The sequence below is a fragment of the Durio zibethinus genome, chromosome 24 (genome assembly GCF_047325235.1).
Source record: "Durio zibethinus cultivar Kanyao isolate XHJ-2024 chromosome 24, ASM4732523v1, whole genome shotgun sequence".
In the NCBI taxonomy this organism is placed as follows: Eukaryota; Viridiplantae; Streptophyta; class Magnoliopsida; order Malvales; family Malvaceae; genus Durio; species Durio zibethinus.
In genome coordinates, this window is record NC_143185.1 from 3,537,669 (window position 1) to 3,550,461 (window position 12,793).

General features: G+C 27.1%; 2 protein-coding genes and 1 long non-coding RNA gene across 4 annotated transcripts; 1 reads left to right on the top strand and 2 right to left on the bottom strand.

The window, feature by feature from the left end:
- Window positions 1-3,625: 3,625 nt before the first annotated feature.
- LOC111316699 (E3 ubiquitin-protein ligase MPSR1-like) lies at window positions 3,626-4,336 on the top strand. The gene has a single exon (XM_022918763.2). The coding sequence runs from the start codon at window positions 3,694-3,696 to the stop codon at window positions 4,213-4,215; it is 522 nt and encodes a 173-aa protein (XP_022774498.2). The 5' UTR covers window positions 3,626-3,693; the 3' UTR covers window positions 4,216-4,336.
- A 178-nt stretch (window positions 4,337-4,514) lies between these two features.
- Window positions 4,515-6,927, bottom strand: LOC111316697 (uncharacterized). Its single transcript, XR_016333100.1, has 3 exons — window positions 6,792-6,927; window positions 5,833-5,905; window positions 4,515-5,144 (listed from the first exon to the last, which is right to left on the bottom strand). It is a non-coding gene; the product is annotated as an uncharacterized LOC111316697 (long non-coding RNA).
- Window positions 6,928-8,044: 1,117 nt separating this feature from the next.
- On the bottom strand, window positions 8,045-9,364 carry LOC149511849 (uncharacterized). 2 transcript variants are annotated; one of them, XM_022918761.2, is made up of 2 exons: window positions 9,129-9,364; window positions 8,045-8,999 (listed from the first exon to the last, which is right to left on the bottom strand). In XM_022918761.2, the coding sequence occupies exons 1-2, from the start codon at window positions 9,131-9,133 to the stop codon at window positions 8,291-8,293; spliced, it is 714 nt and encodes a 237-aa protein (XP_022774496.1). In that variant the 5' UTR covers window positions 9,134-9,364; the 3' UTR covers window positions 8,045-8,290. The 2 variants fall into 2 exon arrangements, with proteins under 2 accessions (XP_022774496.1, XP_089609543.1); XM_089753417.1 differs by having other exon boundaries at window positions 8,045-9,358.
- Between the last annotated feature and the right edge of the window lie 3,429 nt (window positions 9,365-12,793).

Genomic DNA, 12,793 nt, shown 5'->3' on the forward strand with positions numbered 1-12,793 from the left:
ATTTAATTTTTGATAATTTTAAACATATAAAAAATAAATTTTTAGATTTTAATTTAAGAATTAGAAAATAAACTTTTAAACTTTTATGAATAATGTTTTTTTTTTTTTACATCAATCCAATTTGATTTTGCAAATTTAAAGCAATTTTATCAATTTTATATATGCTAAAACTTTAAATGAAGAAAAGCGAAGAAACACTATTTTCTTTTTTTTTTTTAAATATCTTTGATCAAACATATATATATATATATATATAAATATAAATGAAGCAAACTATTAATTACATATGTAATTCATTTCTTTATCGTAACCTTCACAATGATCTTTTTAATATATTTGATAATTCATATATTTATATTAGATTCGTATCAAACACATGTAAAATATAAAAAATTATTATATTAAATTTATATTAATACATTAAATACAAAATATATTTTTAATTTTTATAAAAATCATATTCAATTTTTGTTAAAACTTTTAAATCGTGTCGTTTTTTTATCGTTTTTATATCGTATCAATATGTTGTGTTTAAAATTATCAAATTTAATTTTTTATTATTTTTTATATTATTTAAGAAACCTCAAGATGATATGAAATAAGAAAAAATGAATTACAATTTTTATGTATATTTATGAACTTTTTTTCACACTTGTAAAAAAGTTGAATAATAATTTATAATTTCAAATCTCTAAAAATTAATATTCATAAAATCATAGATTGACACTAGTTAAATATCACAAACTATTAGAAGAATTTACATGACTTCAATCGGGTCATAATTTTATTTAGTATTAATAAATAATAGGTATTTGCAAAATAATATTTTATGTGAACAAATTAATAAGTTCATTCAATCGAAACTCAATTGATTCATAAATTAAAATTAAGACTTAATTCTATTGATACAATCCAAGAACTTATACTTTACAACATTTTCAAACACAAAAAAAAAAAAAAACTAAAATATAACAATCTAAATTTGAATCTTGGGTATTTATATTATTCAATAAATATGTTAAACTTAAATTATATTAATAACTAAGTATATTTATCCACAACTAATTAAGTTCATGAATACTATAATGAATAGATAAATTATTAATAGTTAGGTTCATACAATTAGATTTAATTTATGATTATTTATACTGCTCAAAAGTAGATATGAATATATACTTAAAATATTAAATTTAAATGATACTAAAAATAAAATACATTCATTTACAATTAATTAAATTCATGTATACCATAAATTTAGTTTAGTTTACAAATAATTAGATTCATGAATAATTAAATTTATATAATTTAAAATAAAATACTAAGAATATAACTTAATGATATCTACGAATCGATTGATTACAAAATCATGTTTTATAACTCATTCAACTTAATTCAACAAAAAAAAAAAAAAGAATTTGGTGAGCAAACATTAACCTTATAGCATGTTGTTACATACCAACTTGTTTACAATTTTCCTTTTTGAAAGAAAGAAAATAAGTTATGAATGCTAAATCTTTGAATTTTTGCTTACTTCCTCTGATGGGTTGATGAGGGTGGTTCAAGAATCCTTGTCCTTATTTCACAAAAAATGAGGGTTTGGCTTAAAAAATAATAACCAGGCTATAAAGATTAAAAGCTTCAAAATCTCACTATTAGGGATATGTGTCGTTCAGTTAGGCATCTTAATTGATCAAAAAAAAATTTTTTTAGTCTCCAAAATAATAATAGGATATATATTACTTAAAATAAATCAAAATATCAAATTTAGGGTTTAATCTAAATGATTCATCTACCTTTCATAAAATATAGATTCTTATAAAGTTGAAATTCAATCTCCAATACTTGTTATTCTCCTTTTCCTTATTTCTTAAATTTCACCCCCTGTAAAAAAAAAAAATTTTAAAAAGAAGAAGAAGAAGAAAGATAACTTCACTTTGATTATCAAAATAGCCACAAGTTCAAATTTCCTTTATTGTATTCCACGAGAGATTTATAAGATTGAATTATACCAACAGATTATGAACTTTATCATATTTAAAATTTAGTTCTTTTATTAAAATGTATACAAATGTAGTATTCATACTATTTTGATTAAATAATCTCTAATCACTAACTCTATTATATTTTTATCGTTAAAATTATTAACATTCCTGTTAATTTGATCGTATAGAAGTATTAACTTTGTTCACATAAGAATTAACTTCACTAACAGGCAATTTAGATGAATGAAACTAATTGTTAATTTATACAAATAGTTTTTGTATTTACACAAAATTTAAATTTTAATTCTTTTAGCATAATTCATAAAAATCCCGACATTGTATAAATTGAATTTGATAATATTGATCCAATTATTAATACGATCAATTACTCTATTTAACTTTGTTCTTGTGATCATTGATTTTTTAGAAAAATATCTAAAAATTAAAATATTTTTAAAAATTTTTAAAAATATTAAAAAATATAAGATTTTTTAGAATTTTTCCATATTTTTAAATTTAATTTTTTAATATTTTAATTTTTTTTTTGGAAAAAATCATAATTGTTAATTTTTTTAAAATTCCAAATTTTTAATTATCTAAAATTTTTTCTGAATTTTAAAATATTAAATTTAATAATTTTCTAATTTTTTGATTTTATAAAAAATAATATTTCTAGAATTTTTTCAAAATTAGATTTCGAAATTATAAAACTAATTTTCAATTTTTTGAATTTTCCCAAAAAATTTTAAAATTTTATTTTAAAAATAATATATATATTTTTTTAATTTTTAATAAAATTAGAATTTTTGAATTTTCATTTATTTTTCTAAAAAATTAATGGTTACGTTAACTAATTTTAAAGAGAGCAATTGATGGTATTAATAATTCGATAAATATTATTAAATTTAATTTGTACTAAAGATAAGATTTTTATAATTTATATTAAAAAAATTAAAATTAAAATTTTATATGAATACAATAATTATTTATATAATTTAATAATTAATTTCATCTATTTAAGTTATCACATTAATAAAATTAATATCTATATCGTCAAATAAATGATTATGTCAACATTTTTATCGACAAAAATTTTATAAAATTAATAATTAAACTAAAATTATTAAATCAAAATAATATAAAAAATGCATTTATATTAATTATAATAAAATGATTAAATTTTAAATTTTGATAAAATACAAATATTGTTTGCGTAATAGAATACAAGTATAATTATAATAGAATATAAATATTTTTTTATTACATCAAGAAGGCAAAACTCAAATATAAATAAAAAATAAGAGAGATTTAATTCAAAATTAAATTTTTGATATATTTTCAAATGTTTTTAACTATTAAACCAATTTCGAAAACAATAGAGTAGAAATATCGTTTGCATAATTTGAACCAAAAGAAAGAGTTGTCTTTAAATTGAATTTCTTTTGGTTTACATAATATCTGACATGTCATCTTCTTTGACGCGTCACCATATCTTTCCTGGTTTTTTCGGATGAAACGGAAACTTCTAACAGCGTTTTAACGTAATCTCATACGACATCATCAACATCCTCGAATCTACATTTTTCCGGAACTTTCCAGAACTTGCTCCCCCAAAATCCTCTATAAAATCTTCTCTTTCCTCCCAATTTTTAGTCCATAAAAAGTTTAATTCTTCTTTATCTGTTTCTTTTCCCGATCTCCCTGCACTCACATGGCGGACATTCCTACCCAATCCCAAGAGCCTCCTCTGGTTGTCTTCGTCGTGGTCCACCTTGGCAGCGGTGGAGTCGGCGTCGGCCAGGACAATAAACCCGGGCCTGCCCCCGCTTCGAAGGCTTCCATAGAAGCTATGCCGAGGATAAAAGTAAAAGGGAGTGGTATCGATTGTTCTATTTGTTTGGAAGCGTTCAAAGAAGACGAAGAAGCTAGGGAGATGCCATGCAAGCACGTGTTTCATTCGGGTTGTGTTGAGAAGTGGCTGGGGATTCACGGGTCATGCCCGGTTTGTCGGTTTTTGATGCCTTCTGAGGAGGCTGAAAGCGGAGGCGGTAGCGGTGGTTTGGGAACTTTTGAAGGTAGGGAGATTGGTTTAGGATTTGTACAATCGGTTTTAGCTGTGGCTAGTTTGGCGAGTTTGATTGCTATTGCGGGATCGGGTGGGGAACCGGAACAGTCTGATGCGGGTCAAGTTGATGGAGATGACTCTTCAGCAACAGACATGGATTGCAACTGAAATAAATCAGTTTTTTTCTTTTCTTTTAAGCTAAATGTATTTTTTTTTCATTCTTTGCTCTTGAAGAAAGGGGACTATAGTGTAAATAGATGAAAGGAAATTTAATTATTTATTTATTTATTAGTGTGCTTTTTTGACGCATTATTTAGGCTTAAACCTCTAGGTCATGCGATGATCTGATACTACGATAAAAATTTTAATTATGATCTGATGATGATGATGATGATGATGATGATGATGATTAAGTGTACTGATCGAATCATGCAAGTACTGCTCATCCCAGCAATGTCATGGATATGTTTGATCCTCTAAAAACTTGGAATTTATGCTCTATGATTGAATTTGGAACTGAGTCCATTTTTGTTCCATGACTGCTGATCTTAAATTTATGAAAAGCCATCACTAACAAAACATTTGATTTTCCAGCTGAAAGGAGAAAACTAGATCCTAGTTTTGGTTCCAATCTTTAGGTTAGGTGCTAATAACAACAACTTCAAGAAAAGCAACTTTAAGCCTGGGATTTCATCCATTTGCCAAATTCTAGCCAAAACCTTTGACTTTGACAGGGAAATGCGAGATTGGAAAGAGCTTGGGTTCGGGCTTGTCTGAAGTGTTCCATCACCATCATTCTTTATTCTTGTACTATCAGCCTGAAAGCAAAGCAATAGAAAAAGAGCATCAGAGCTTAGTTTAATTGGTTGATACAGTTCACGTAGCCCTTCTCCTATTTCCAGGTTGCAGCTTTTTTTGTTAAAAAAAAAAAAAGCAATAGAAAAGAGAAGCTACCAGCCTAAAGTACAAACTAAATACAACAGCCATGGAGAAAAAGTAAGATCTTGTAACAAAACTCTACTTTAGTTGTTATAAGAGCAAGTAGCATCTGTTTCGTGCAATTCCCTGAGCACTACTTCTCATCCGATCCTTGGCATCTGCTCCCAAATCACAAGGTGAATAAGGAGGCATGGAACAGACATTAACTGATTAATTATCTAAACATAAGAGTTTCTTACAATGATCAAGTATGATCAAGGTATTCAGGAGAGAGAAAAACTTCCTTTTAAAGGATTGGCCCATAGTTGGTATGCGGATTTTCTGAATAGACTTTGCATAAGCAGAATACTTGTACCATTACCACTTAGGCTTCATTTGACGGTATGGTGAAAGGGACTCCCACCGTGCCACAGCTGTGTTTTATGACTGGACCCATAGGGGTCCAGTCATAAAACGACATCACAGCACGGTGGGATTCCCCCCCCCCCCCTCCTTCCCACCATGTAGCCAAATGAAGCCTTTAGTCATTTACCACAGTTTTGCGGCCTTTCAAAACTCCGTAAAAATTTGTAGTAAGGAGCACTCAAACCTATGAAAATGGCAATGCAGTGCTTTCAACTCTGCCTATTTTTCATCAATTTGAGAACTTCTAGCAACGCCTATGTTAAATGAATACAGAGAGGTATGGTGCATCATGTTTTACGCTTAGCGTTCTGAATCAAAAGGGGAAGGTAGAAAAAGTTTAAAATTTGAAAGCAGAATGTACAATAGGATTCAAGAGGGAAGTACTATACAAATAAATAATGAAATAAGCACCAAAATTCACCAAATATCTACCTTTCCTACCTTAAAGATTCAAGGATTTACTCTGACTCTGTCCACTTCATTGGCCAACAATAGCCACTGTTCAATTGAGAAGCTTTAACAAAGAAAAATAATGTTTATGAAGTACAGTGCATTCAAGCAATTAAGTATAAAGATAAAGCTTCAACATTCCATTCACTTCTGTATCTCCCCTACTTTATGAGATAAAGAATTTCTTGGATGAGTATGTTCCAAATCAATTTAGACAAAAAAATTCCAGTGTTGCATGCAATGAACAAACATAACTAACATGGAATTACCAAGGTTTAGTCAATAAATCATATAATAACTAAGAGCTTTCTGGTGTTAACACTGATGACAGCTCAACTCAGGTTATCTAATTTCCAAGCCTTAATTTTTGCATTAATCCAGTTCATATTGTCATATGATAGCCCAGAAGGGAAAAAAAAAAGTAAGCCACACTTGGGCTTTGCTAATCCATCAAGTCATTTGATTCAGTTATATAATAATAAACTAAGCCTTATATTCCATAACTCTGGGATTGGCTGTACAAAAGGCCTAAAAAAAGAATCATGTTAGGTTATAGTTTTGAATCTTCTTGTGTCACGTTTCTATAAAAAACAACCTTTTCATCTACTTCTTTAATCCTCGTATCATTTCTTATTACTTGAATCCATATCTTTTGTGGTCTACCTTTAGAAGTTTTGGTTGTTTGATTCAGTAATATCTTAGCTAAACGAAATCAGATAGGATCTTGAAAGCCCTATACCAAGTTGACCAATTTAATTAACAGATATTTACAATTTAGCAAATTTAACACTGATTAATGACTCTCATCCAGATAAAAAGAAATGATAAACACAATACGTACAACCACAAGGTTGAAACATAGTTAAACCAAAACATAAAGCAAAATCCATTTATCCTCTAATGCTGAAAGAAAATTAGGTAAAACGTAAAATGAGATTTAAATGTCTTACTGCTTTGAATTTTGGTTCCAGACTCATAGCTCACAGCTTAAACTGATAAGAACCAGCTGGACTACAAACAGAGTAATAAATTGCGATGATCCATAAAAGGGAAGAAATGAAAGGAAGCAACTGAAATTACCTTTACAATATATCATCATGCTGTTCATCTTGCCCTTTCTCACTTTAATGGAGTAAATTCCAACACAAGGAAAGGCGCTTTTAGTATAATAGAAAAATCTTAAGTGACAGTAAAAAGGAAAATATAAGCAATATAAGAATCGGTTTTTTTACATGGAGATCCATCATAAGAGATGTAACTCACTGAAAACCATGGAAGATGGATTTAGATGTGATAATAAGAGAAGAGCAAGATATTAAGAGTGCAATTGCTGCACTGATATGATGAGATATTCACACATTAATCAAGTAGAAAAGAATATATTCTACCAACTTACACAACAAGTGAACATTAAGATTTAGCAGATAATACCAGATGAGATATCACAAGAGACATTTAACCTTCAGGAAATATCTGGTTCAGGAAACTTATGAGCTATAATTCTCTCAATCACTAGACCAAGTTATTATTATTTGTGAAATACTACCATGAAGCTCAAAATGTAGGCAAAGTCTTATACTTCCTACCAAAGATAAGTAACATAGCATGAAGTTTTAGCAAGGATAAACAAAAGAGTACAACCTAAGACTCCTCAATTCTTGCCAGAATTACCGGAAAGAGTTCAGATCTATCAAATAGAAATTGGAAATGTTGCAAGCATTTGAGGATTGATCATACATAGGACAACAGATGAAGAATCTTGTTTCTATTATTGGCATCAACAGAATAAACAGATATGTTGTCAGTAAAACAGACGAAGAGAGATTCAAAAGACCCTGTAGTTAAGCCATAAAGTATACCTCACTCCTGTGGTCTCAATTAATTTGAAACACAGACTTCCATAAGGAAAAACATGCAACACCATGGACTATGTGGTACGCAAAAAAAGTTACTACTTAGTATTTTGCAGAATCAAGCACTCTAACGTAAGTTTAGTTGAATATTTACCTTAAGCATAATAATCAACATCGCAAAAGAAAATATTTAACAACCTTCTTCTCATATTTTAACACCACCACTAATCAAATTATTAAACAAAAGGCATAATAATCTAGTACCTACAAAGTTTCAAACTTCAATCATCACCATAATCGATTAAAAGGAAATTCTAGAAACTATAACTACATAAAAGAAATCACAACACTAAGAACTCAACACGTCAGCTTTTAAGACGTAAATTACCATAAAATAGTGATTAAACAAATGAAAGTAAGGATTCTTATATTCTCCACTATAACCAACTGTATATAATCCTTACAACTTATTGTCATGAGAGCTTAATTAAAGACAACATAGCTTCTGATTAAACTAACCAGAGAAGACACACCTCTCTGCATTATGACTACTTTCTGTATTGCTGTAATTCCTCTCTCTATCATATCCCAAAATCCTATTTCTTGATCTTTCTTTGCTTCTTGGGTCCTGGAACCTCCATTCTGCCAACAGAACATCCACACCTAGCTCGAAACACAAGCACTGCTCTTCCGTTGACTGGTGCCATCTTCTTTAGCTCAGCCTCCAATTCCTTATGATGATCCCGTGGCAATTCAAAAAGTCCTTTTTTAACACCATATTTAACCAAAGTACTGGAGTTCTTGACACACTCCTCAGTTTCCAACTGAATATCAAACTCAGCTGCCTTCCTAAGCCCTTTACAGTTAGGATTCCCGCATTTCCTAGTTGCACACAGAAGCAAAATCCAAGCAGCTATTGCAGCACCAAAAAAACCAAGTGCTATAGATCCATATATCATTGGAGCTGTCATAATTTCCTCTTTAACCAAATAAATGGCAGCTCCAGTGAATTCAATCAATTTCAAAGATATACACTTTATAGTTGGGAACAACAAGAATCCACAAGCAGCAATTACAGCAATTAAGATGAGAACATCAATTGCAGCAGATCTTGATCTTTCACAAGATGGAATTTTTAAGCAACTTGGTGAATTGAATACCTTTTGTTTCTTGTAAAAGTTGTTCCTTGATGATGATGATGATGATGGTGATTTGAAGTTCATCACAAAATCATTTGAATTCACAGAATTTGCCATGTTTGTAGCTGAAGAAGCCTGGTCAACCGAGTTGCAGACTGAGATTGAGCTATGGAAATAGACCATTTCAAATCAAACCCAGAATTTTAAATCCAAAAATAAAGATAACCCAATAAAGAAAAATTGAATCTCTATCAATTTTCCTCCAAACCAAACTGCAAATCGAGATCAAACCCACCTCATAAAAATTTAACAAGGAAATAACTTTATTATTTCCACCTCAAGATCAGGTGATTTAATTAGTATCCAATTGATTAAATTCCTTAAAAAAAAAAAAGGAAAATTTCAATCCCAAAGTGAGATTTGAGATTGAATTATAAGGAGCAGAAGAAGAATGGAAATTGAATTAATTTAAGAAAGGCCGGCTAATCGGCTGTTGAGAGAGAGGGAGAGAGAGACGAGATAGAAAAGGACAAAGCAAGAGTCTTTTTCAACCTTTTGACATTGTTAATTATTGGCTAAAGTAAAATCAATTAAATTTTTAAATATTTATTTTTATCAATTTAACTTTTATTAAAAAAATAATTAATTATTTTCATCTAATCAAAATCTTAATTAAATAAAAATAAATATTTAAAAATTTAATTAAATAAAGGAATTAATTATAAATAAAAATTTTTAAAATTTAATTAGTTACAATAAAATATCAAAAATATAAATAATTATTAATTTTTTAAAAAAAAATGTTTCATTTTAACTTCTTGCCTTATTTCTTTTATCACAAAATATTCTTGAGCAATATTTGGCTTGTTTTTGTTGAAAAAGGAAGGGTCATGCACTTTTAAAGAAAAAAAATGAAAAAGAATTCCATTCCTTTTTTTTTTGGTGGGCTTTTGATTATTACAATGGGCTTGGGATTTTGCTTTTCTTTTAGGGAAGAGAGTTTCCTATCATGTCTTCATGATTTTGTGGGGTATTCTATGGGCTTTGGTGCACCATCTCTTTTTCTTTTTCCTTTTTAAGATTAAAAATTAATTCTCAACTCTTCTTTTTTTTCACTTCTATCATTTTTCTCATGAATTCAAACTAAAAAATTTTCATTTAGGTTAAAACTTGAATTTACCATAAAATGAAAATAATTTTAGGATGTTTGATGTTTGGGATTTCATTATTTTTTTTTTTAATTTAATCTTATACTCTATACTTTATGTTTATTTGATGTGCTAATTTAATTCAAAATTTTCTATAATTCAATTTATCTCCTTATCATGATTATTTAAGCAATTTATTGGCAAAGCTTTAATGTTTATTTCATAGTAAATATATTTTAATTTAAGAACATTATATTAGCAGATAGTTTCTGCCAATTTTATTTGTAAGTTTTCAAGTATTTTTAAATTAAAATTTAATCAAAATTAACATTATTACATTTAATTGATATTAAAAAAAATTATACTTTGCTTTAATCAAGCTAATGCAAAATAAAAATAAAAGAAAAGAATTCAAGGGGAATTCCTCAAAAATAAAATATTACTTTTCAAACTTGATAAATTCAGTCTCGAACAACTTCGAATATAAAAACAAAAAAAAAATCTAATTAAAGTCAATACCAACAAAGTTGACTATAGTTAGAAAGTTTGAAAAATTATTATTTAAAATTAAAGTTGCATGTGACTTACGTTAAGCCATAGCCAATCTTTGATAAGCTTGAATGACCTTTGTACAACAAAAGTCTTTCAAATTAAACCCTAATGCAAGGCAACCACAAAATTTGAAAATTGAGTTGGCAAATACATAAATAAAACCAATAATATTAACTAAGTGATAAAGAAAGTTTCCTCCTTTCTTGGTTTGTTGAAATAAAATCAAATTTATTAAAAAATTATAAAAAAATAATTTTTCATAAATTTGCTAAATGCAACGTAAATAAAACTTGTTTGAATTGATTTAAAAATTTATATATCGGTTCCACTAAGGAAAACATAAATAAAATTGATTTGTTATCATGAAAACAAAGGTGATTCTTATGCTAAAAACAAGATTTAATCTACAACATGTTGATTTTTTTTTTTAGTGTATGATATGATGACTTATTTTAACTAAATCAAAGGACATTTTCACCTTTCCGGCCATAGGTTTTTTAGTTGAAACAGCATTTCAATGATTACTAAATATATCCTGTGTTAAGAGAGAGTGAGCTATATGATCAAGATAACCATCAAAAGTATGTGAAAGGCAATAAAGCTTTTAATAACAAGAAAAAAAGAAAGGAAATTAAAACTCATTAATAAACCATGATTGAAGATTGAAAGAAGGATAATCACATGCTTCTTGTTCTCTTTCTAAGAAATATGACATTTTTTTTTTCTATAAAAAAACCAATATGGACTATCAACATTAATTAATTCAATTGATAAAAAAATAATTTATTTTATTAATTAAAATTCAATTATTTTGAAGAGTGTTTTAAAAATAAAATTTTAAATATATCAAATTAATATGAGAAAATGCATTTCTAAAATCATTTCAAAAAAAATATTAAATTCAGATAAATTTTAAAATATTATGATTATATTATATATATAAATATAAATGTAAAAAATACCGACCATATTTTATATTTGAAAGCTAGGTGGAGAATGAAGGAAAAAGAGTTGTTTTAAGGAAAATGATAGGCCACTTCTATATTTCTCCCACATGAAAAAAATATTTGGAATGCCGCATTGCCTATTAACTTTTCCAATATTTCAATCAAATTATGATTTTACCTTAGACACTTTGTTAATGTGTTTCCATTCGTTTTCCCATGATCCTACAATTTGCTTTCCAAAACGTCTTTTCAAATCAATTCAATACTCAAAAGTCCATTACTTTAGACGCCCACTAGGTAGGTACTTTCAAAGAAAGAAGAAAAGCATGGAAAATAAACTCCTTTTTGGAGCCATCGATGTCGTATGAGAGAGGACGTTGACATTATGAGAGGGCCTTTGAGCCATGACTAGAAGTAGGGATGAAAAAAGAAAGGAAAAATTAAAAATTGATTTAAAAATATAATATTTAATTTGATCAGAATTTTTTTTAATTTGATTTTGATTAAATTTAAATATTAAATACTTATATTAAGTTTAGATTAAAATTTGAATCGTGATGTGAAGTATAAAAATAAAAAATCATATCAAATTATATATTTTTATTAATTTTTATATTTTTAAATTTTTATAAAATAAAATTAATTATTTTATATATAAATCTATTTAAATATATTAAAATTAAAATAATATATAAAAATAAAATTTAAAAATTTAAAAATTTAAAAATCAATAAATCAAATCAAATCGATAAAATTTAGTATGAATCAATTTTAAAAATAAATCAATTCAAATTTAAATTTAAATTTAAAAATTTATAATATTATATATTATCTTAAAAATTTGAATTAAATCCAATTCGATTTAAACCATTATTACTTCTAGCTAAAAGGTAAATTAACCACTTTGTGCTTAAACGTTTTGATAGCATTAATGAAGTTAAACTTATGTTTTGCTTGAGTAATATTCCTCGAAGTTAAAATGTTGTTCACTATACTATGTGCATATGACGTTTAGCATTTATATTTAAAATACAAAAAAAAAGTATTAATTAGAAGTGTAAATAATATATCAATATTTATAAATTATTTAGATTTGATTTGGATAAAATTTAAATTTGATTTGATTATTATTGAGTAAAGTTTGAGCAACTTGATTTATTGAACGAATTGAGTTTAAACTTTTTAATGTTCGATTTAAATATCCACGAGTCTAATCAAATTTTTATATTTTAATATATATTTTTATTATTTTAATTTAAAAGTTACTATTTCACTCATATATATATATATATGTGAATTTAAACTTGAATGCG

Bases quoted from the DNA above. Each gene is read 5' to 3' on its own strand.
- LOC149511849 (XM_089753417.1), bottom strand. From the start codon at position 9,016: ATGGTCTATTTCCATAGCTCAATCTCAGTCTGCAACTCGGTTGACCAG.
- LOC111316699 (XM_022918763.2), top strand. From the start codon at position 3,694: ATGGCGGACATTCCTACCCAATCCCAAGAGCCTCCTCTGGTTGTCTTC.